Source organism: Triturus cristatus, chromosome 6 (assembly GCF_964204655.1).
Source record: "Triturus cristatus chromosome 6, aTriCri1.1, whole genome shotgun sequence".
Lineage (NCBI taxonomy): Eukaryota > Metazoa > Chordata > Amphibia > Caudata > Salamandridae > Triturus > Triturus cristatus.
The window spans coordinates 1049797153-1049822815 of record NC_140589.1 but is presented as its reverse complement, the minus strand read 5'-3'; the positions used below and the strand labels follow the sequence as shown (position 1 = coordinate 1049822815).

The following is a 25663-nucleotide window of genomic DNA, read 5'->3' as shown; positions in this document are numbered from 1 at the left end:
TCAGATCGACTACCAGGTTTACTAATGGAGGGAGGGGAGTCTTGACACACATGTCATACATAGTCCGACAGACGGCAAAGATATGGCAATGCTTCACTGAGAAGGTATTGAAGCGAGCCTCATCCCACCAAGAACTCCAGATTTGGACGATGATGTTGATTAGACAAATGATGGACAATGTGCCCTTTCAAGCATGGAAGGAGGGTGGTTGTGCCTTACTGGGAGACTTATTCCCTGGAGAGACCTTCATAACCTTCAAACTAGCCTGCAAAGAATTTGCACTTTGACCGGGCACTTATTACATCATGCTAGTCTTGTCGCGATGGCAAAGATGACCTAGCCCTCTTACCCTGCCGTCCCACAGCCTGACCACACCCTGGGAATCTTACTATCTTGTGGAGCAGGACGGCATTTGATCACACTACTATATAAGGCGAAGCAAGCTGACGTGATGGGTCCCCCATTGCAGGCCTATACAGCTGGGGATGCCTTACCCACACAGTCTCTTGTAACGCCTGCTGTTAGGCTGGTACAGTACAATTTCGTACATAGGACCTAGCTAACCACCAAAATCTTCACCGTATATCCCCAACTCGGCCATACAGGTGCCTACTGGTTAATGTTATACAGCTAAAGGGCCACAAAATGTCCTACAAATTTCTACAATTGGCGCTGTTGTCAGCCAGGCATAAACCAGCCAACAACTGGATGGGCCAGTGTGCCCTCGAGCTCGAAAACTGGAATAGGGACTGTTGGACCTGGCCCCTTTTGTAGGGTTGTTCCCAAACTTTTTGCGTTCCTCCTGCATTTTTCTGACCTGTTTTTGTTGGCTTTATGACTCTGGTCACTTTGCCATGGCTGATCAATGCTAAAGTGCTTATGCTTTCTCTTGTGAACTTGGTAAGATTGGTCTACACCTGTTTGGCATATTTAATTTACCTGTAAGTCCCTTGTACAGTCGTATCCTATATACCCAGGGCCTGTAAATGAAATGCTACTAGTGGGCCTGCAGTGCTTCTCGCGCCACTCACAGAAGTAGCCTTTCAAACCTGCCTCAGGCCTCTGCCACTGCAGGGCCTGCATGCACAGTTTACTGCCACAGTGAATTAGTATTTAAAGTGCTTGCCAAGTCTGAAACTCCTCTTTTACTAATAATAGGTTACCCCTATGGTAAGCCCTAGGTAGCCCTATGGGCAGTGTGCTGTGTAGATAAAAGGTAGGGCATGTGCCTTTGTTGTGCGGCATGTCCTGGTAGTGACAAACAGCCTATTTGGTTTATCACTGCTGTGAGGCTGCTCCTCTCATAGGTTTACGAGTGGGAATTCCCTTGTAGGTGTTTCAGTGGTAATTTCTAATCTAGAAGGAGTGGTGTTGCTATGTGTGGTATGTTTGGAATAATGGTGATAAAGTCTGCTTATTGGTGCAAGTGGATGTTACTATTTAAGAAATGCCACTTTTAGAAGTTGGCATTTCTGTGTGCTTATGACTATATGTGCTTGGCAGCCTGACTCCAATCAATGTCTGGTTTTGACTGACAGGGGCCTGTTTGTGCATTTACTCTGGACAGTCACAAAGGGAGAGCTGGGGTTTGCCCCGCATATCCTGATGGTTGTTTCTGAGCTAGCGTGGTGGGAGGAGTTGTCACTGACACCGGAATAGAGCTGTGCCTGCCTTTCACAATGCTGTCTCCGCCCCCCTGTAGTGTGTCTGGAGCCAGGGCTGGGATTATATGGGGGTGTTGTGCACTTCTAAAGTTTGTTTGTACTTACCACCAGATCAAAGACATTTTGAATATAAGTACATGGGCTCTGACCCCATGATTTTAGGCAGTGGTTGGGTACCCACACATTACTGGCTCTTCATACTGCACCAGAGGATTGCTGTGCTGCCAGGAAGACCATCACTTTGAATTTGCTTTGTTGTGCTGACCTGCTTGACTGCTGGAGAGACTGCCATTTTGCTGAGGAAACAAGTGTGGTGGCCTGCTGCCTGCTACCTGCTCATGCTCCCTAGTGTTCTCACAAGACAGTGGACTGCCTTCCTGCTCCTGTGTGGTCTCGAAGTATTCCAGTGGCAGCATCGAACTGGCCATGGGACGCGGAGTCCAGCCGCTGACAACCTTTCGCCCCAGCGCGTGTTGAGTGATGTGCTCAGGTTTGGAGGAGCGCTGCATGGGGGAGTTGCTCTTACCCTGAAGGGTAGTGTGTGATGAGCCTCCTCATTTAAGGCAGCGCTTTCGAGGAGCTGTGTTGCTGCCCAAAATTCCAATTGGAGAGGTGTGGGCATTGCTCTGAGGAAGTCCTTCACTAGTGCAGGTTGAGCGCGGCTCGGCTCGCCCAGTAGTGAGATTGCAAGCAAAACCGATCACAGGAAAAGGAGGCCGGTGTTCGTTCTTGGTAAGGTCCCCTTCTGCAAGGGACAGATATGTACAGGGCACAAGGGAGACCGCTGGGCAGGCAGCCCTAACCAGTCTGTGCACTGTGAAGGAACTACGCCACTTGAGGGCCTTTAGAGCTCTCCCTAGTCGGGAGTACTAGGGCTGCGAGCAAACTGTGTTCAGCCATCATTTTCTGCTTGTTTTTAGAAACTGAAATATCCTGATCGAAGCTTTTCAGTTCTATACCCCCAGAAGGCAATTAAGATCGGCCAATACCAGTCTTTTGCCGGTGCCACGTACGAGATCAGTCACCTGGGGCGACAGGCGCTTTCTCGTGGCCACTCCAAAACTTTGGAACCTCTTGCCAATTGCCATTAAAGTCGCTCCGAATCTGATTAGTTTCCGTAGGCTATTGAAAACATGGTTGTTTAACCAGTGAGAAGACGGTAGGATGATGAACTTTAGTTGCTCCACAGCGCCGAGACACCCTCGGGTATTTGTCGCGCTATAAAAGTTGCGTAAATAAATAAATAAATAAAGCCGCTGTGCCCCCAAAGCCACATTCCAGTTGGGCGTGGAGCCCAAACAACAAGCATCTCCCATAGACCGCTTCTCCACAGCTGGGAGGGAATCCCAGCAGCCACGCCACATGCTTGTGGGAAGTTGCCTTGGATTCCCTTTGCCCACGAGAGACTTGATGCGGTCTCTCTGCTCAGTCTTGCCATGTGTATCCCCCCGTATTAGTGTTCCTTGGGGGCACTAGTTCTTCATTAGAGAGCATTACAAGAAACTCGACGGAGGCCTCCGTGCTTCAGATCCAGGAGCCGTTTGCCATTACCGTATTCTCCCAAATAGGAGGGCAGATGTTTCTGCACTATGTTATGAATCTGGGATTACCGTATACTACCTAATATGAGCACAGGAGCGCTCTGCTCTATAGCTTGATGGTGAGACTATGGGTATTCATGTGTATCTAATGATGCTTTGGTGACTCATTTACGCTCTGCAGCTATCTACTGCTTTTTCATGTAATGATGTGTATTTGGATGGCTCATTTTTCAGGCATGCACAGTAGGGATAAGTCATGATTCATTACATACTGCAATTCATATTCACACTGATATGTTGTGTTATGCCTTGCATAGTCAGGATAACGAGAAACGTGATGTGATGGCATGCTATGCACAGTAATGGTGTCTTTTATTATGTTTTTTATGATTTGTGCAATATGTGTCTCTATCTTATTGCATTAACAGTGATGTTATGACAATTGCCTAGTTGGCAAAGTGATTATTGGTTTATGTTGTTTTGGCCCATGTTTTATATGTAGTACAGAAACGTGTTTTTATATCATATTGTGTGGAGTCTCTCTTGTGGTATGTTTATTGTGTGTGAGTGTGTGTGCGTTGTGCAAACGCTTTACACATTGCCTCTGGGCTAAGCCTCACTGCTTTGCAAAGCTACCAAGTGAGTGAGCAGGGGTTATCTTGGGTGTGTAACTCGCTTACCCTTACTAGAACTAGAGGGGTGGGTTCTGCCTGGCTTAGGTGCATACCCTAGCCAACCAGAAACCCAATTTCTAACAGGGATGTACAGGCGTGATAACTAGCAAGGGAGAAACATCTGACGAGCAGGCGGGGCAAAAAAGTAGATGAAGACCTTGCGGTCTTCTGGGACCTATGTGACACACTAATAGCCCTAGATGCTGACACTGACTCTAAAGGTAGCACTAGTGTTGATGCGAGCGTGGGAGATAACTCAGAACCAGGGAGGGGTGGGACATAGACGTAACAGTGATAATGTGAATTGCTTACAATCTTGGAGCGATGCGTTACACCTTGGGGTGACTTTGATACGACATGTGAGTGAAGAATGGTGGGTGAAATGCTCGCTCATGTAGAACTCTGCCCTTTAACCCTGTTAACCTGTGGTAAAGTGCATGTATTCCCCTTTTTAACATGATGAAATTGGCATACCTCAAATTGGTGTATTTAACTTACCTTTAAGTCTCCAGGATAAAGTACCCGAAGTATACCCAGGGCATGTAAGTTAAATGTCACAAGTGGGCTGCAACACTCATTGTATCACCAACAGCAGTGACAGGGCAAACATGACTGCAGACCTGCCATGTGTCCCCAGACGCTTCATTCGTCCTGATCAGCTGCATCCCAGAGGTTTCTCCACTTCAGCCCCGGATTCATTTGATCGCCTCTCCGCGACTTCGTTTTTGATTCTCCAATTCAAACTCTTCTTGACCACCAGGCACTCGTATACACCCGGCCTGAGACTTCCTCAGGGCGTTTTGAATATGGTTGAAAAAGTGTATCTAGTATGTCCTTTTCCCGTGGTATACTTGGGATTCTCTGATGATTTTGGAGTAATGCCGGTATGAGTCGTCTCAATCAGACACTGACTGATTGAGACGACTCGTACCGGCATTACGCCAAAATCATCAGAGAATCCCAAGTATTCCACGGGAAAAGGACTAGATACACTTTTTCAACCATATTTGATACGCCCTGAGGAAGCCCCAGGCCGGATGGCCATGTAAAGGGGTGAAACACGTGTTGGCTGTTGTCCTACTTACTATCACGAATATAGTAACACCTTTATTAAAACTACAAAATGAACCAACGTGTGATTGGAATTTTTCCATAAAAAACTATAAGCACAAATCTTGCCCTGAGACATACCTTTCTCAAACTGTTCTACAATAGGGGGTTAGGGGTTTCCCCCTGTCAAGGGCAAGCTTGACATAAAAGAGGGACCTTTGCTCAATATACGGCCAGTAAGGGATTGGAACCTTTCACCCCTCATTCTCACTAACTACTCGTATACACCGCCTGCATCGGCAGAACACTTCCAGATTCATCACGCTGTGGCAATAAAATCTACTTGGGTAATTATTGTACACACAGACACCTTACGATTCACCGGTCCCCACTCCTTGTTCTTATCCGGACGCTTGACTGACTCTTGTTCAGTTCAGCACTACCTTCAAACTAATGATTATTGTCCTGATGATGACCTGAAATTAATCAGGTTGAAACCCAGTCGACTACCCAGCATAGAACTTGGGTGCTGTTGTGGTCACTGTATTTACTCTGAATCTAAAAACAACAAACATTGTATATATATTTTTGTAAATTTTGACCACACCTTACCCCTTGTTGCCGTTCATGCCGCTCTCCTTACCCTTGTATCACTGCGCCATCCACTATCACTTAGCACACCCAGTGCTCACTTTGTGTGTTATGGTCATTGTATAATTAATTGTACTGTAGTGCTGCTATAACTACTTACAAATAATAACTTCTTTCACACTACTTTCCTCATTGTGGTCGCCCTTCCTTTGTTTCCTCCCCCTTGTTGTGATTTATATCACTTTTTTATTGTCCTGTTTTAATGAACTGCAGTTGAGACATTGTTGTTTGTTGCAAACTTTACCCGGTCTCACCTGGGTCAACGGGTCCTACTCCTGTATTCGTCTCTTCATGTGTAGCACTGTGGTGCAATGCTTAGATGCAAATAAACCCTTTTTGAAAGGCCTCCTTTAAAAACTTATTGTCACCCCTACATAGGCCTTATTGCCCATTAAGGCAGGGTGCATGGTATTTAAGAGTAAGACATGTAAAAGTTTAATGTTCAACATGTCTTTGCACTGCAAAGGGCCAAAATGCTATTTGTGCTGTTGCGGGGTTAGATGTTTCACAGAAAAGGGTTTGGATACAACGCTAAATTCAATATTGCTAACTCTGTTTAGGAAGCAGCTACAGAGTTCGTTCTTGGACTTATTATAACATTAATTACAAACTCAATTCATTGGTAAAATTGGATTTGCAATAAATATTTTATAACAGGTATTTTTACAATTGATTGTTACCTGTCTAAAGCCTCTAGATGCCCATTTGCATGAGCTTCCAACTGTCACCCAGGAGCTGAATAGCTACCTCAATCAGGTGTGAACTTGCTCCCAGAGCTGAGACAAAGACTTTGGTTGTGGGGATGTCTTCTGTTTTTTGACAGGCTGACCTTCAATGAAGCCCACCCTGTCACAGGGAGATGTAGCTAACATTCTTGCCTACCCCCTTCCTTTGTCCCCCTGGCCAGTTTATTTGCTAGACACCACAATCCATTTGCCATCTATTGTTTTGAGTGTTTTTGTGGTCCATGTTATTTGTTGATTTATTGTCATAATAAATAAATCATTTTACTTCACATGTAGGCCTCTGGATATATTTTCCCTGGTTCAATTGAGTTACTCTACGGCAACAGCAATGAAATTAATGAGTTTTGAATGTTTAAATCTGTCTTTACGGATGATTATATGTTCTTTTTGAATGAACCCCTTGTTTGCATTATTTTAAAGTCACTGTACCCCTAGCCAGTCAGGCTGCATGCCCAGTGGGAGAGGAGCTTCCCCCAGAGCTGGGTTTGAGTGACCACAGAGAAAAGGTCGCTCTTTACCCAGGCCGCAAATCTAGGGTGGGCACAGGCGCTCTGCACAGGAGAAGAACGTTTCTGCCATGTTGGTTTTGGGCAGAGAGAGGCACTGTGGGATTGTTTGCAGTAAAACACACAGGAAGTGCTGCAAATGTAGGTTGGATCACCCCAGGGAAATTTAAACCGATTGGTTAGGAAGTGGCAACCCAGAGGCTGGCACTGGGCATTATGTGGCACTGACAGTACCCTCCTCAGAACACTTCTAGGCATGTGGAAGAAAAGAGGACTGGACTTGCTGTCTTTGACCTGAGAAGAGCCCTGATGACTGGGCCTGCTCTCCCTCTTGTGCCCAGGACAAGTATGTGAACTTCAAGTGCCATATGGCTAATCTCCTATTTGAGCTACAGGGGCAACGCTTTAAGAAGTCTTTTTCCTGCATTTCCGGCTGACCACCTCAAACTGGACCTGCTTTAGTACTGGTCCCTGCTGCTGGCCTCTGCTGGAGTGGGTCTTTATCTCCAAGTGCTGCCCTCATGGTCCTGGACCTTTGACTGGTGTCAAAGGGCACTTCTACTAACGATTCCTGAAACTTGGGGTTTAGAAACTTTTTACCCACTTTGTCCTCTGAGAACCGACAGGGGACTGGGGCTATTTTGCCATGCCAATCGGCTAAGGGTTTGTTGCTGCTGGGCCAAAGATTCAGGTTGCTCCCACGATTCTGCAGGACTTTGTGGAGAAGGTATCAGCCTCGTTGAGCTTTCTTTCGCTATAGCCTGCAGCTTTACCCACCGGGAGGATCCGAGCTACCAAAAAGTGGCTATGGGCCCGATTAAAATTTCGGCAGAAGGGTTTTCTCCACCACAACGGTGACAGATATCCCATTAGGCGAAATCTAAATCCCCTAGGAAATAATGGCATTTAGATTTCGACGGACGGCATATCCATCACCGTTGAGTAACTGGTAGTTGGTGTTTACCCTTAGCATAACATGTTTGGATGCATTTGACTATCCATCTAGCAACTCCGTTTTTAGGTCTCGCCTGAGCCAGCATGCATGTGCTGCCCTGCGAGGCTTCTAGTAAAGGCTTTAAACTCGGAACACACGCTTGTGAGTGGGCTTTTTTTTCCCTCACACGCTATTAGCCTTTGCATGCGTCTTTCTAAGGAAGACGGCACGCAATTTGCCAAAGGCGGGTGCATGTCCCGCCTTCTCTCTCCCCTGGCCTAGGGAGCTCGGGAGCGAGCAGCTGCGCCATCTATTTCCAATTATCGCGCCCCCGTCTCGCGGTCGCGTTAATAGGAAACAGATGGCGGTCGTGCTAGCCCTGGTGCACTTTTGCTCCAAAAGCGGCACTTTCACTTTCGCCTTCGACCTGGCACGCGCGACTACGCTTGTTCATAGTAGCACTTCTTTAAAACCAATTTTATTCATAGTAGCACTTTTTCTTTAAAACCAATTTTAGAGGCACCGCATGTTAGAGGAACTTCCTTCTTCAACTTACTCCTCTTCCTTTTTCTACTCTTTTGCTGAAGCAGTCACTTAAAGATTCGAAAGTCTGTTGCTAGGTGACAGAGAGTGGCATGGCAACAATCACAAATGGCCACATGGCACAGTATTGATCAGGGCTTGGTCATCACTGTGGCCACTATGCATCATGCTACCTGCAGGTCACAATTTCTCATTTTTGTGGAAAATAAGCCAGTGTATCTATTCCAGGCATTTAACTTATTTCACAAGCGATCTCTTGACACTCTACGGGTGATCGGATGAGCCAATCTTGTGGCTGTGTATGGTCCACGTGGTGCCCCCTCAGTCCAAGCACCTGCAGCAGGCGGGAACTGTATAGGTGCGCGTGCTGCTCTTTATATGGCATACACTACTAGGGAAGCAGAGGATATTTCGGCGAAAGAGTAGGAAGGGAATCAGAAACCCGAGCACAGTAAGGGGAGGTGTAGGGAAGGAATGCCTCATGAATGTCTTGTGGGCCAAGTATTCAAGGGCTCTGTCAGCGGAGGTCGCGTTGCCCTGGAAACGGAGTGGTGACATTCGTGTCACCCCACCTCGCAATACCCAGCTCTTGTTTGATGCGCAGTAGATAGGACGACTACAAGACAACTTAAAAATTAGGTTGCACTTGGGATTTTTAGCCTAATAGAATTAGCATTTCTTACCTGTTAACCACGCATACCAGAGTGATAGGCTGAGCTTTGAACGGACCAAGTACAGAAAAACTGCCAGCGCTTCCTGTTTGCTTCAGCCACTAACTGCCTGTCTCACACGCGCTGCACCAGCGTGATCCGTGATCTATCTTGTATGTGATGATGTTTTTGGTATTGAATCATTACTAATTAAAATTGTGACAATCAGCAGGTTGCCGCAACTTGTCTTGTGCTCTCATTAATGTATTCGAGCCAGCTGGAAAAACATAGACAAACCCCACATATGTGTGTGTTCCTCCTACACCGCATGCACTTGCTCACTTTAACAAAGGTGTTTTGGAGGCGGAAATTTATGGTCCTTAAACTGTTATTCACGCTGAGCTGAAATGCCATCCACGCCCCAAGGGAACCGCTTCCTACAATGTCCCCCTGATGCATTATTCAGCCAGCACATTACAAAGCAGTCGGGTCTTCAAAGGTCGTACCCTACTGCGGGCCAAATGAAACGGCTCAAGGAACAGTCAGAGCGCCCTGTGCCTTTTAAAGGCAAACGTAGTTTGTTGGAGCTGGTTCAGTCTCAGAGACATGCAGGTTCGGTGGGCAGCCCTTAGTCACTAGACGTCAAAGATGCACGCGATAATTATGATAACACACCGCATATGAACAGAGTTTCATCTTCACCACCTCTCACTGGGTTTATACTGCAATTTTTCTATTTTAGACGAAGTGTACTTTTGCCACACCCCCATCGCATTAGGGTCTCATTCGAAGTTTATAAAACCGACTGGAAGCAGCTGCTTGCCGTGATAGTGCGACACTGACATATTATTCAAAATACTGGGCGCCTCCTGCTGGCAGTCAAAGGTCCACACTGACAGTTTGTAATTACTTGGCGACACCTGCTGGCAGTCCTCTAGCATTGCTCTACCTCGGATATGGCTTGCCTATTTGCCTCCCGCTACTTGCTCTACCATGCCGATTGGGTAAGTGTTTTTAAAAAAATCTGTAACTTCGATTTTTAATTCTTCAACCCCAAGTCAAGGGATGTGCACATAAGTATTAAGCGTATGCCATGAGCAAAGCCGTTTTGGACACCATTTCTCCGAGTTCTTACCCGAATGTGCAAAGTCCAGCAAAAAGTTAAAATGTTCGCTCCCCCACCTCAGAAATCTGAAAGCACTTCTCCTTTCATTCCTTTTTATTTTTTGCACTATGTAGCGCGAATGAAGGTATCAAAGCACTTTACATAAGTACTAATTCCATTACAGAAATATGCCCGGTGGGTGATAATGTGCTGCATGGCTAAATACTTATAAGGTCCCAAAGACAAGACCTATTGGCTATGCCAATGCTTGTTTGAAATTGGTCTCCCAGTATGTGGAGGTGATAAGGCAATAAATAGTTGCTTTGTTTTTCTAAAACTTTTTGTTCTGTCAATATAATGCATTAAAGCTCTTTTAAAATCCAAAGAATGAAGAGCTCTTTCTGCCACAGAGTCTGGGTTTGGAAAGGACACAGGCAATTCAATGTATTGGTTCATAAGAAAAGGAGAGACAACTTTAGGAGGAATTTTGGGTCTGTCCTTAAGACTACCTTATTTTTGAGCAATTGGAAGAAAAGAAGGTTAATGTCTGGAGTCACCAACTCGTCTAAGTGAAGTAATCACTATTAATAAAAATATAAAAGCAACTTTCCAACATAATAGTTGAAGTTGACAGGAATGCAATGGCTCAAAAGTAGGACCCATGAGCCGTGTTAGGACAACTTCAAGGTTCCAGACTGTGCTGGTGGTAGTTTTGGAGGAATAAGTCCTTTCATGAAAGTTTCAATGACAGGTACTTTAAATAAAAATGTATGTTGTCTGTTTTGTATCTAAGCAACACTTGCAGCTAAATGTAGTGGTATAGAAATGTAGGCAAGATCTGACACTTCTTGATGTAAAAGATAACAGATAATAGTTTGTACTTGTATATAAAATGGATTGCAATTTTTGGTTTGACAGTAAATAACAAACCTTTTCCATTTGGCAGCGTAACATCTTCTAGTCGTTGGTTTACGTGCCTCTTTAAGAACATCCATACAAGTTTGTGGAAGATTAAGGTACCCAAACTCTATGACTTCAGGAGCCTTATTGCAAGGTTTATCTGTTTGGGATTGGGATGTCTTCCTTCTCCATGGTTCTGTGTGAGAAGGTCCGGGTGGAGATGAAGCTTCTTGTGTGCCACATGAGAAAGTTCCGGTAGGGGGGTGATCCATGGTTGGCAAGCCCATATGGGTGCCAGTAGTATTAGTGTGAGTGAAGTTTGAAGTAACTTCCTGACCACAAACAGAAGCAGTGGGAGAGGGGGAAAAGCATATTAAAATATCCCAGACCCATTAATTTATCGGGCAGTGCCTTTAGATAGAGGGTGCTGGAATCTGGCAGCAAAGTTTTGGCATTTTGCGTTTTCTGGGGTTGTGAATAGGGCTATTTGAGGAAACCCCCATTTGCAAAAGTGTGTGAATAGGACTCTGGGTTGAAGTTCCCACTCATGGACGTGTTGCTGCGTCCTGCTGAGGAGGTCTGCAACTTGATTTCTCGCTCCTCCCTGGACATATCCCACTAAGAGATAGATGTTGTGATGTATAGCTAAACGCCATATCGTCCTGTTGCCTTAGTAAGCCCAACACGGGGGGATTGCTGAGAGGTGGTCAGAGGCCATGCCCCCTTTCTCCACCAACCTACAAACGTGACTCTTGGCGCACTGCTGGTGGGCGGATGAGGTCCCCTTGCCTCCTGAGAGCCTCAGGACTAAAGTGGACTTCATCCCTGAAGTGCACCAGGAACTGCGTCTGCAAAGTGGTGGAGAAAATGGACCCTCAGCAGCCAAGTGGACTTTATCCCCCTACAAGGAGCACACCAGAAGGCGTGTTTGCAGAGTAGTGGAGAAAGGGGGCAGGGCCTCCGGCAAGTGTCCGGTTATTTTTTCTTTTTTAGGAAGAGGGCACGGGTGGCACACTGCTTGCTGTGGTATGCCATAGCAAACTGCAATGTCCCGGTGGACGGCCCCTGGAGCCGGCCCTGAGGGGTGGCTGTCCCTAGGGCCATGTAGGGCTCCGGGAGGGGGGGGGCACATGGCCCTCCTCCTTTATTCAAATTTGCCCTAGGAGGTGATGTCCCAGGAGCCAAAGGGCCTCTATGGACCCCCCCAAATCATTGTGTGTGTGCCCCGGGGAGGTGGCAGTCCCCGGGGCTGCGTGGGGGTGCCACAGCCACCCATGCTCGGTTATTTATTTTAGCTCCGTGGAGGTGGCGGTTCCCAGGGCAGGGGGGGTCTGTAAGGCCACCCGCCCCCAAATAATTGAAAATAGCCTCTGGGAGGTGGCGGCCCCCGGGTTTGCGGGCGAGCCCCGTGGCCTGCATTAATAATGAAAAGTGCCCCAGGGAGGTGTCAGTCTCCGGGGCTTTGATAAGCCCTAAGAGTGGGGCCCAGTGTGCCCCCTCCTATATTTACCTTATATCCCCGGGATCTGGCCCACCCGGGGGTTATTAGAAAGCAAGCACGGGAGCCAGTACTTGCTTTTTTTGTAATTCAAGAAATTAAGTATAAAGGCTATATATCTAGTCCCCCTAGATTTAGAGAGGAGATGTCCAATGGATAAGTACTGTGATGAAAATAAATGTACATAGTTTTTAATTAATTTTTGTAATTTCAAGGGACTTGTGGAATTGTGAAGAGTGAAAAGTTGTAGATGAGTTCTCAATAGACACTATTAGTAGGAATGCTTATTGTGGTCCTTGTATGTGAGAGTAAGAGTGTAAGAGATAAGTACTGTAATGATTATAAGGTTAATTCTTTTTTTTTATGTTACGGTCTTGCAAGACTCTCGTGGGCTCGTGAAAAGTAGGCAGGAGAAGGTGATGATTGAATACACTCTGCTATACACATTTGTTACTGTAGGGAGGAGTCTTAATGGAGATGGTGTTTATTAAGGAATATGCTACTTACCAGTATGCATCTGTTCTTGGCATGTAGAGCTGCAGATCTACACACTGTGCATAGATCGCCATCTGGTGTTGGGCCCGGATGTTTGCACTTGTTTTTGTCTTGGAAATTCTTTGGAAGTTACGAGGTATGTGACTCCTCCTTTGGATCATAGTGCGCATGAGCATCGACTCCATCCTCAGATTGTTTTTCGCCAGCAGGGAAATGATGGAGCTTATTAAGAAACAGGAAAGATGCCCATGTTTGCTGCATCGAAGTAAGATAATCCTGGAACAGATAAAAGTAGCCGGGGAGGCGGGTTGGCGTGTGTAGATCTGCAGCTCTACATGCCAAGAACATATGCATACTGGTAAGTAGCATATTCAGTTTGAGGCATATGAGCTGCAGATTACACACTGTGCATAGATTGTATAGCAGTATCCACTCCTAGGGGCGACCACCAGTATCTGTTGCAGTAGTTTGAAATAGTGTTTTGAGGACAGCCTGGCCCACACTAGCTTGTTGTTTAGTTTGCACATCGACACAATAGTGTTTTGTGAATGTGTGCGTTGTAGACCATGTAGCTGCTCTGCAGATATCATCTAAGGGAATGTTCCCTAGAAATGCCATTGAAGCCCCTATCTTTCGTGTAGGGTGGGCTTTAGGAGGAACAGATAATGTACGTTTTGCTTTGTGGTAACAAATCTGTATGCATTTGACAATTCACCTACCTATCCCAGATTTTGATATGGGGTTGCCCTTGTGTGGTGGAGAGAAAGACACAAATAGTTGTTTGGTCTTACGAAAAGGTTGTGTTCTCTCTATGTAGTACAGTAGTGCTCTTTTGACATCTAAGGTGTGAAGAGCTCTTTCTGTGACTGTTTGTGGCTGCGAGAAGAATACGGGCAGCTCCACAGATTGATTGATGTGGAAGGGAGAAATGACTTTAGGGAGGAATTTAGGATTAGTTCGGAGAACAATCTTATTAAGATGCATCTGCAGAAAGGGTTCTTGAATGGTTAGTGCTTGCAGTTCACTAACTCTTCGTAGAGAAGTAATGGCTACTAGGAAAGCAGTTTTCCATGTTAAGAATTGTAGCTCACATTTATGTAGAGGTTCAAATGGAGGCCCCATTAGTCTTGTGAGAACGATGTTTAAATTCCACACAGGCGAAGGTGGTACTCTGGGGGGAATAATTCTCTTGAGTCCCTCCATAAAGGCCTTTATGGCAGGTACTCTGAAAAGTGAGAGATGTTGTCTATTTTGTAGATATGCTGCTATGGCAGCAAGATACAGTCTGATAGATGTGTAGGCTAGGTTGCATCTTTGGAGGTGTACTAAGTAGCCTATGATGTGTTGGATAGACTCATCTAGGGGATCAGTGTTGTTGTTAAGGCAGTATATCACAAATCTTTTCCACTTGGCTGCATAGCATGCTCTAGTGGTAGGCCGTCTAGCTTCTTTGATGACGTTCATACAGTCAGGAGGAAGGTTAAGGTAACCGAATTCTAGGACTTCAGGAGCCAGATCGCTAGGTTGAGCTGAGCTGGGTCTGGGTGTTGGATCTCTCCATGGTTCTGGGTTAAGAGGCATGGAGAGAGGTATAATTTTTGGTGCGGAACTACGGAGAGTTCCAGCAGTGTGGTGTACCATGGTTGTCTGGCCCAAGTTGGAGCAACTAGGATGAGTGTTAAGGAGTGTTGCTGTAGTTTGCGCACCACTAGCGGAATGAGTGGGAGAGGCGGAAAAGCGTATGCAAATCTGCCTGACCAGTTCATCTATATAGCATTGCCTTTGGATGACGGGTGAGGATACCTGGCGGCGAATTTTGGGCATTTGGCGTTTTCTTGGGTGGCGAAGAGGTCTATCTGTGGTTGCCCCCATATCTGAAAAAACGGTTGAAGAACTTGTGGATAAAGTTCCCACTCATGGATTTGTTGTGTTTGACGGCTCAACAGATCGGCTATTGTGTTTTGGACACCTGGGACATGTTGGGCTAGGAGAAAAATGTTCTATGGTATAGCCCACCTCCATATGCTCTGTGCGAGCTGAGAGAGCTGCAGAGAGTGTGTCCCGCCTTGTTTTTGGATATAATACATGGCTTTCATATTGTCGGTGTGGACTAAGACAGTCTTGCCTGATATTTGTTTTTGAAATGCTTTTAAGGCTAGGAATATGGCTAGTAACTCCAGGTGATGGATGTGGAGCAACTTTTGTTGAGGTGTCCACCTGCCCTGCATGGTGTGATGTAGCAGGTGAGCTCCCCAGCCGGAGAGCGATGTGTCCGCTGTCATTACTATTTGAGGCTTGAGGAACGGTCGCCCTTTGGAATGGTTCTTGGTGTTCCTCCACTGCAGACAGCGATGGGTACGACCGTCTACCAACACCAGATCTGTTAGCTGACCTTGAGCCTGGTTCCATTGGCGTGCTAAGCACTCTTGGAGAGGACGCATCTGGAGTCTTGCATGAGGCACTATGAATATGCAAGAGGCCATCATCCCTATGAGTTGCATGAACACTCGAGCTGGAAGAGAATGTTGCGGTTGGAATCTGGTGAGAAGAGCGTGCATGCTTGCTATCCTGGTGGGGCTGGGATAGGCGAGCACTCTTGGTGTCTATTGTGGCACCGAGGTTTTATTGTGTGTGGAACGGTTGCAGCTGGGACTTGGCGTGATTTATTGTGAACCCCAGGTCGTGAAGTTGTTGAATAGTGGCGTGAGTGTGTTGTACACAGTGATTGTATGAGCTGGGTTTTATGAGCCAGTCGTCTAGATATGGGAAGACATGGACGTGTTGTCTTCTTAGGTGTGCTGCCACCACTGCTAGGCACTTGGTAAACACTCTTGGTGCTGTGGTGACTCCAAATGGGAGTACTTTGAATTGATAGTGCTGATCCGTCCACTACGAATCTGAGATATTTTCTGTGAGCGCTGTGAATGGGAATGTGGAAATAGGCGTCCTTGAGGTCTAGAGTAGCAAGGAAGTCGCCCTGGGAAAGCAGAGGGAGGACCTGCTGAAGTGTGACCATGTGGAAGTGGTCTGAGTGTATGTATAGGTTTAGGGGTCAGAGGTCTAAAATAGGCCTTAGAGATCCGTCCTTCTTTGGTATGAGAAAATAGAGGGAGTAAACTCCCTTGTTTCGTTGGTGCAGGGGAACTGGTTCTATTGCACTTTTTTGTAGGAGGTAGATTACCTCCTGCTTTAATAGTAACAGATATTCTTGTGACATTGGACGGTGTTTGGGTGGTACGGTTGGGGGGTAGATGTTAGTTCGAGACAGTAGCCTGATTGAATTATTTGCTGGACCCACCTGTCTGAAGTGATGTTTGCCCAGGCAGGGAGAAATTGGTGGAGTCTTCCCCCGACTGGAGTGGAATGGTCGGGGGAAGTGGAGGGAAGTCAAGGGATGGGGGTGGAGGTAGAGCGGGAGTTGTTGTTTTTGCCTCTGCCTTTGCTGTTGTTCCCCCTGTAACCACCCCTTTGGTAACCTCTAGTAAAGGTGGATTGGGCGGGAGCTTTGTAAGAGGTGGAGGGGCTATCAGAGGAGTAGCCTCGATGGGTGCTTCTGAAGGATGAGCGACGAAAGGACCGTCTGGGTGCTTGCGATTGCAAGGCTCCCATAGATTTGGCTGTGTCTGTATCCTTTTTCATTTTCTCAAGGGATACATCTACATTGGGGCCAAATAGGTGTTGCTCATCAAAAGGCTGATTGAGTATAGAACTCTGGACCTCGGGTTTAAAACCTGATATGAGTAACCAGGCATGCCTGCGCAAAAGGATGGTGTTTATTGCCCTTGAGGGGGTATCTGCTACATCCAGGGCACACCGGATGGAGGTGTTAGTGATGGCTTTACCCTCCTGGATGAGTTCACTGGCCCTGTTTTTAAATTTGTCAGGGAGGTGCTGCATTATGGACTCAAGCTCATCATAATGTGCCCTGTTATACCTGGCTAGCAGCGCTTGGGTATTAGCAATGCGCCAAATGTTTGCTGCCTGTGACGCTGTGCGTTTGCCAGAGGCGTCTAGGAGTTTTGATTCCTTGTCTGGTGGTGGTGCGTCACCTGATGTTTGGGAATTTGCTCTCTTCCTTGCATTAGAGACTACTAGGGAGTCTAGTGGTGCGGGTCCCTTAATGTATACTGGGTCAGTAGGAGCAGCTTTGTACTTCTTTTCTATTCTCGGGTTGATGACTCGAGCTCTAACTGGGTCTTTAAAGATCTCTGTTGCATACTTAATGACCCCTTTAAGCATGGGCAGTGTTGAGGTTGACCTTTGTGTGGTATCGAAGGTGTCCATATGAAAATCTTCCTCTACTGGGTCTGTATGCAGGGCAACCCCGTGGTATTGGGCAGCTCTGTGAAGGAGCTGGTTGAATCCGATATTGTCCTCTGGAGGGGAAGGCCTGGAGGGATAAATATCATCCTGTGAGTTATAAGGGACATCTGGGACACTGTAATCATCCCAGGGGTCAGGGAAGCCAGTAGGGGTAGGGTCCCCCAGGGGTTGATCATCTGCACCTCCCCCTGCATCATCTGAGGTGTTGTCATCATCATCATCTTTTGGGGTAGGTGATGGTGTGGGAGAGCGGTGTGGTGGGGGTGGAGGAGGAGGAAGAGGAGAAGGGATCCTTAATGGAGAGGTAGCAAAGTATCTCTTCTTTGGTGGCGGTGCGGGCGCAGGCGTTTCCAGGGATCTTTTCTTGATGCTGAGCATTAAATGACCAGTCTTGGGATCCTTCATTAGAGTCTTTTGGGTAGGATCTGGACGAAACAGTTCATCTGTGGGAGACAGATCCATTGGAGTCGAGGGCTTCAGTGCCGTACGTTTTTTCGGCGTCTACTTGGTAGCGGTTCTAGGCTTGGAACCGTGTGGTTTTGAAGTGTCTTTATGAGTCAGAACCGGTTGCTGTTTTTTCGGTTCCGAGGTCTTTGGCTTGGAAGAATCGGGCCTTTCGTGGGCGTTTTTTAGTGGACTCCGAGGGTGTTGTCGGTGCCGAGGAACTGGTGCTAGCCTTCGACGCCGAGTGCTTCGATGTGGAAGCAGCGGTCGGCGTGGACGAGGACTTCTTCTTCGGTGCCTGATTTTGTTTTGCGGTACCGAGGGTAGGCTGACTCGAGCCCGAGTCGCCTAAAGGCTTAATGTGCTTCTTTACCATGGCCCGAAGGCGGGGCATGGGAAGCAGTGTCTCGGTGTGCACCTGGGCCAGAAGGTGGAGGTGGTACCGAAGCCTTTTTTGACAGTGTCGAGGGGGGTGTGGATCGGGGTCGACGTCTGTACTCACGGCCCTTTGAGCTGGGGTGATGTCTTTGACGTCGGAATCATCTGCTTCGGAGGCGCTGATGATGGCTTCCTCGACCCGACCCTGCTCGGGGATCGAAGATGACGAGCGCGCCATTGTTCTTCGAGCTCGGCGGTCCCGGATGGTCTTTTTGGAGCGGAAGGAGGCGCAAGCTGGACAGTCTCTGGCCTCGTGCTCCGGTGAGAGGCAGAGGTTGCACACCTCATGTAGGTCGGTGTGGGGAAACTTCAATCTACATCGAGGACATTTTTTGAATGGCGTCCTTTCCATGAGCCAGAGATGAGTCCCAGGTAGGCCCGAAGGCCTTCGTCGACGACCGGAATCGAAGACTTCGAAGTTGAAGGGTCGTGTGTGATTGGGAAATACAATTGAAACAATACCGTCGAGAAGGGAAGGATTGCGCGTCGAAAGAGAAAACCGTTAACGGTTCCGAACTGGAACGCGAAAACACATCCGAGCCCGATGGCGGACAAAAACAATCTGAGGACGGAGCCGATGCCCATGCGCACTATGATCCAAAGGAGGAGTCACATACCCTGTGACTTCCAAAGACTTTCCAAGACAAAAACAAGTGCAAACATCCGGGCCCAACACCAGATGGCGATCTATGCACAGTGTGTAATCTGCAGCTCAAATGCCTCGAACACTCTATTTATGGCCATTTGTTTGAGAAGAATTGTGAGTAGAGGTAAGGCTCATCCCCACACCCTACTACGCACAACCGTCATCTGACAGAGAGGTTTGAAAGGAGAGGCTCGTCCCTTCCCACAACCTACTAAACACCCACCCATCATTTGAGAGAGAGGTCTGAAAGGAGAGCCCAGTCCCTCCATAAACCCTACCATGCACACCTGTCATTTGAGAAATGTGTTTGAATGAAGAGGCTAGTACCATCCTGCACCCTACAATGAACTCCTGTCACCTGAGAAAGGGGGCTGAAAGGAGATTCCAGTCCCTCCCCACACACCACTACGCACACCCATAATCCAAGAAAGAGGTCTGAGAGGACAGGACAGTCCCTCCCACACCCTACTATGCACACCCATCTTAACACAGAGATCCCTGCAGAGAGGCCAGTTTATCTCAACACACCCTACTACACACACCTGTCAGCTGAGAGAGAGGTATAAAAGGAGAGGACAGTCTGTCTCCACACCCTACTATGCCCACATGGACACTCATCATCTGAGAGAGAGGTCTGAATGGAGAGCCCAGCCCCCCATACCATACTACGCACACCCATCATTACAGAGAGAGGTCTTAGCAGAGAGGCTAGTCACTCTACACAACCTACTATGCACACCTGTCATCTGAGAGGGAGGTCTGAAAGGAGAGGGCAGTCCCTCCCCTCACCCTGTTACGCACACCCATCATCTGAGAGAGAGGTCTGAAAGGAGAGGCTACTCCCTCCCCACACCCTATAACACACACCTGTCATTTGAGAGGTCTGAAAGGACAAGCCACTCTTTCCCACACCCTACTAACATTAACGTTTTGGACTAAAAAACACACAGAAACTCAGCAGTTATAGTTAGCAGCACTAACTATAACTTGCCCCCCACCATCCACTGCTTATGACCTCACATATGACATCACTCATGACATGTTCTATGATATCAATGATGACATCTCAAATGACATCACTGATGCCATTACTGATGACATCATCCAAACCTCTTTTGTACACATTGCTCTATAAACGGGTAAACCATTAGAGCTATAAAAGTTAGGAGCAAAATAGCTCTTTAGATTCTGAAGCATCTTTAAAGCAATCATACATACAACCCCCACAGGTAAAGCAATCCTGGGTTATTTGCAACTTTGACCCTATAGACTTTATGGGCAGCCGAATTCATGTTGACTTTGAACCACAAATAAAATGGTAGCCAATAGTGCACATGGTGTTCAAACTGTATACAATTGTTCAGGGAAAAACAAGTTCCTTCAGATACTCAAGCCCTGTTACTTAACTAATGCCCTACTATGGACGGCCTTTACCCGTATCAAACCCCTGACAGGCACTGAACCTTTATTGATAAATTAAGTGTATATGAGTAGAAAAGTGGGAACTGTTTACACTGTTTACTCTATGGAGAGATTTAACTCTGTACCACACTGTTTGCAGACAGTAAAACTCTCCCGAGAAATACACCACAGAGTATTAAAAGTATCTACTACGAACAGAGTACACTCAATGCAGGATTTGTCCAAAGAGTGACTAGTCCCTTAAAATAACCAAGGTCTGAAGGTTCTAAAGAGCATACTACCCGCAGCCTTCATACTGTGGCGAAAACATTACAGATAGCCCTTCTTCTGAAGCAAAAGAAGCACATGTACACAGGTTAGCCCCTATTGCATACAGTCTTCTATGCCAATCGGAAATTGTCATTCTGAGACAATTCTGTCCAATAACTGAAGGCTGCTTACAATACTTAGTATGTAGTATATAGAATCTTTGCCCTGCTGGAAACTTTTTCTGCAGTACCAAAAAACTTGTGTGGAACATAATGAAAACATGTCAGCTGTCACCTGCAGACAGTTAGTCTTCAATACAAAGATTTATAATGTGTTGAATACCTCTACACACCTGTGCTGCATTAGGAACACGTGTTTTGTAAACACTTACACCCATTAGCTAGACACAGGCTGTATAAATGTATGTAGAAATATAATATGGTACTTATCTGCCACTATGTAACCTATAAAACAATCTAGTGCACTCATTGGATGATGTCATCAGTGAAGTCATCAATGAAGCCATAGAACATGTCATCAGTGATGTCATATGTGAGGTCATAAGCAGTGCACGGTGGGGGCGCAAGTTATATTTAGAGCTGCTAACTAGAACAGCTGAATGTCTTTTTTTTCTTCTAAACGTTAATGTTGTCAGTGAGAACTTCACCTAACTATAACGTTACTTATTTTTTCAGGGAATAAAATAAGTATATATACATATGCATATATATATATATATTATATATACATATGCATATATATATATACATAGATATATATTACCTACTGGTAGTAGGTAGTTATAGTTAGGACCACGTTTCCATAGGAAATCCGCAACATTCTATTTTGAATAACTTTTGCGCCGGTCGACGAATCCTCGCGAATTTTTCAAAATAGGTGGGGCGCTACGCTCCGCTCCTACCCTGAAAGTCTCGGGGGGATTCGTCAAGCGGGGGCTGAGATAAAAGGGGGGTCCCAAAACGCGTTTTTCCCATGCATTTTTCCATAGGACCTTTAGACACAGCTACAGCCCGAACGGCTGAATAGAATTACTTGAAATTTGGCAGAGAGGTAGTCCTCAGGTCAAGGAAGTGCCTTTTGTAGGTTTGGTGTGAATCTGTTCAGTAGATTCTGAGAAAATAGCCTTTAAATCAATATATATATCTGAGCCAGCTTACGGTGCGCTTACGGTGCGCTTACCGTACGCGTACGGTGACGTGCGCGAGCACGATTCTGATTGGCTCTTAGATCTTAGTAAACATTCGAATCGGCCGAAACCAGGAAGCGGCGGCCGCCATTTTCTCTCTCGCACTCTGAGTGGGGCAGCATAAATGAAGCCCAAAAATGTGTAAAGGGGCAGTATATTGAGATAATAATCACCCAGCAATGATATACGGGCCCCCAAACAACCCACAAGGCCAAAAAAAAAATATTTTTTTTTTTTTAAAAATTGCCGATTACGCTTACCGTACGCGTACGGTAAAAAAATTTATAAAAAAAACAAACTATCCACACACTCCCCACCCCATGTGCAAATGGTGCCCGATGGGCACCATTTGTGCATGGCTTATCAAATAAATGAAAACAATAAACAAAACATTTCACAACGATGCGCATAATATGTCCCCCATGTGCGCACGGTGCGCGAAGCGCATCGTGCGTACATGGCCCATCTCGCATAATGTGGGCACGCGGTGCGCGCAGCGCACCGCGTGACCACCGTGCGTGCATGGCACTAACTGCGTAAAGTGGGCGCGTGGTGCGCGAAGCACACCGTGCGCGCACGGAACGAACTGCGTTAACTGGGCGCGCACGCCACGAATGGCGTAAAGTAAGTTAGCATTTAAAAAAACGTACAAATTCACTGAAAAAACCATAGGTTTCACACACGTTATAGTTAGGAATTAGCATTTAAAAAACCTTGCAAATTCACTGAAAAAACCATAGGTTTCACACATGTTATAGTTAGCTGTACATTTTACTGATAAAAAACCAATGAAATTCCCCCGTTATAGTTACTGTAGGCAACTATAACTCACGCGACCGTAATCCTCTGCTGATGACATATGTGTCTTTATGAAAAGAAAATATTTGTAATATATGTATAGCTAAAATTTAATGGAAGAAGACATGGGCAAATAAGTGTCTAAATACAGTATAAGCATCAGCAGAGGATTGCGGTCGCGTGAGTTATAGTTGCCTACAGTAACTATAACGGGGGAATTTCATTGGTTTTTTATCAGTAAAATGTACAGCTAACTATAACATGTGTGAAACCTATGGTTTTTTCAGTGAATATATATATATATATATATATATATATATATATATATATATATATATATATATATATATATGGTGATCATGTGAACAATCCTATTATTTCCATTACGCACTGATGTCTACTGGTATGCCCGTGTAATGGGTTATTTTTTTTATTGCATAACTGTGGGGGGTCCAAATGTGTGCGACACAGCTGCTGCCTTTTCATCAAGACAGCCTTTCAGAGCCTGCCCTGATCGAGCGTCACATGCTGAGCTCACACTCAATTCGATAGCGGTTTCATGTACAAAGGAGCAACATGGTCAACTGAGGTCCAATGGTTGCGGTACCCACCTTCTCTCCCCTCAATCCCAACCCTCCCACCAACCCCACCAGCATTAATGTAACCAGTGAGGATAGCAGCAAAATAAACCTACAAGGACCGGCTTCCCTGGTGTGGTAGCCCTGGGAGGGGGGGGGGGGGGGGCAAGGGGCGTTATTTGGCCCTGGCCCCAGGCCATAGTGGAACTCAGATATATTGACATATGTTTCAAGCTACAATTGTGGATGGGGCGTGGAAAGCTAGAAGTGGCCCGGACCTCCTGTGACCCCCGAAAGTGCCAGCAGTTCCTCGTGCTGATGGTCTCCTCCCACAGGAACTGAACCTGTCTCTGTTTCTCTCAAAGCAGAATAATAACACAAGACACGTCTTTACCTGAGCGATGTAGTACTTCAGCTCGGCTCTTTCCAGCTCCCAGGCACACCGGTCCTTGGCGTACTGCAGCTGCGCGCCGCTGTGCTTCCTCTCCTCCTTCCTCAGCTGGATCTGGACGACTTGCAGGAGAGATTTTAAATCTAACAAGATTCTCCTGTTTTCACCTGCCTGGAACGGGAAAGGAAGTCTCGCATCAGAGGGGGCACGTTATGGGAACACGACTGCGCGCAGATCAGATGCGGTGCCAGTTCAAGTGAGCGGCCAGATATCTGACTTAATATGGGAGGCAGCCAACGCCTCACTGCACCCCCTCCACGCGGCCGCCTTTTCCACTGCTCCACACTCTACTTCCTCTTACCCCGCAGCTATGCTGCTGAATCTTAAAATGTTCACTTAGAGAGCTGTTGTATACTGAATGTCAGTAGAGAGAACAAGCATGCCTTGCCTGCCATTTACGTGTGCTGAATGCCGCTGAGGTCAGGCTGTGTGTACTTGCTACATTTCAGCTGTAGTGATTCTATCCAGCAGCTCATTTGTTCCGTGAGCAGAATACGTTGGTTCTCTTATAAGCCCACCTTAGAGAATATTTCAACATACACGGCACAGAGACCCCCCTCCCCCCCAACAAAAAACATAATGTAACTACAATTGCATTGCCTATTTTTACTATTATGTAAGCCCCCTTTGGAGCCCAGGCAGGTCACATTGATATGTCTGTAACTTATCGAACACATTTGTAAACTTCATACAGTTACCATCCCAGGATCAGTGTGAGTGATAATGCCCCTGAAAACCATGACTCCATAAATCACCTCTGCAAAGTGACTGAGGTGCTGAAGTGCTTGAAATGGAAAAATAGAAGTGCAGGTACTCTGTGGCAGATGACCTGCTTGTTTCTGAGAAGTGCCGGTACTCTCCCTCTCAAAACAAAAAAGCGCCGGTACTCCGTACCGGGCAGTACCGGCCCATTTAAAGCACTAGTGTTGCTAATATTGAACGAATCTGTTAATGTTGCTATTTGTGATCTCGTTCACCAATGTGCCCACGGTCCCTTTAGTTGAAGCTAGTATGTGAAGTGAAGCCTGGTGACGGAAAGGTGGGCAATGGAAAAATGCGGCATTTACTTGCATTTCCAGGACTTCTCTGAGGAGCGCTTCTTTCTCTTTCACCCACGCTTCTTTTTCCTGCTCATATCTTTTTTTCCGCTCCTCAAATTTCCTCCTCAGGCGCAAGTGTTGATGTTGAAGTTCGTATTTACTACTGTTGAATCCAATGACTTGGTCCCCGTGGGGGTTTGCTTCAGATGCCCCACAGGGTGCATTCCTCACAGGACTCAGGCTCCTGGCTCGTTCACCGACTCTCTCTCTTGGGGCGCCCGGGGAATGGTCCCGGCTGCGGATGGTGACTGTGCAGCCACTGCCCTGGGAGCTCCCCGAACCGCTCCCTACAGCATTCCACATGGCGGGGGAAACCTAGGCAGGTGGGAACGGCAGACAAATAGACTCCTCTGGTTCGCTGGCACTTGAAGTGACATTTCTCACACAAAGCCAGCCATGACTTTCCTCTGCGCTGAACAGTAACTTCCCTGCTGCCGCTGCCCTGACGCTCTCGACGTGCCCCCGGCAAGGTCAGGCAATCCGAGTAGGTCCCACGTTTGAGCAAAACACAATTACCGCTTCTCTCCCATCAACTGCTCCTTCCCAACTAACCCCCGTACCCACTGCACAGGCCCCCTGGGTCGTCCTCTAAAATAAAAAACAAATCGGCCAACCTCTAATTTTTATCGTTTCTTCCCCCTTTCGGAAAAATGTAAACGATGTCGAACGAAGGGAGCCTCTGACAGGGTTAGGGCAGATTCTAAATATAATCTGCATGTGACGTAAGGAAAGGAGCTGGTATATTTAGTTTCAGGCATTACATTTTATGTGCGTATCCTTGCGTCTCCTCATCCCTTTTAAAAAAAAAAACAGGTCAATGTGCGATTGTAAAAAGTACCTTTTTTAAACAGGACACTGAAAGTGCACCCTTCGTCCCAAGGTAGCGCTTATTTTAAATCCGTGCTCGGGAATATCCCAGTCAGCTCCTTGCCTCATGCATGCCCCAACCTGGCGCCTGGAAAGGATCAACTGGCATGAGGGCGGCAGGAGAGCGCCGTCAGCTCAGGCCTCGTTAATAAATCACGGCGGTGTTTGAAAACACTGCCCGAA

The 25663-nt window shown here is 46.7% G+C and overlaps 1 protein-coding gene across 7 annotated transcripts in view; it reads right to left on the bottom strand.

The window, feature by feature from the left end:
- The window catches only part of KIAA0408 (KIAA0408 ortholog), a 165737-nt gene that overhangs the window by 98439 nt on the left and 41635 nt on the right, over positions 1–25663 (bottom strand). For 3 of the 7 annotated variants that reach the window (XM_085611855.1, XM_085611854.1, XM_085611853.1), the window contains one exon: positions 23457–23624. The exons of 1 other annotated variant lie outside the window; for it this stretch is intronic. Coding sequence is in view for 1 of the 6 variants with exons in the window: in XM_085611852.1 (XP_085467978.1) it covers positions 23457–23624; positions 24581–24916 (504 nt within the window). In the remaining 5 variants the exon portion in view is untranslated. Of the gene's footprint in view, positions 1–23456; positions 23625–24580; positions 25322–25451; positions 25573–25663 lie in introns of those variants that run through there. 3 more of the 7 variants (XM_085611857.1, XM_085611852.1, XM_085611858.1) reach the window with 3 other exon arrangements.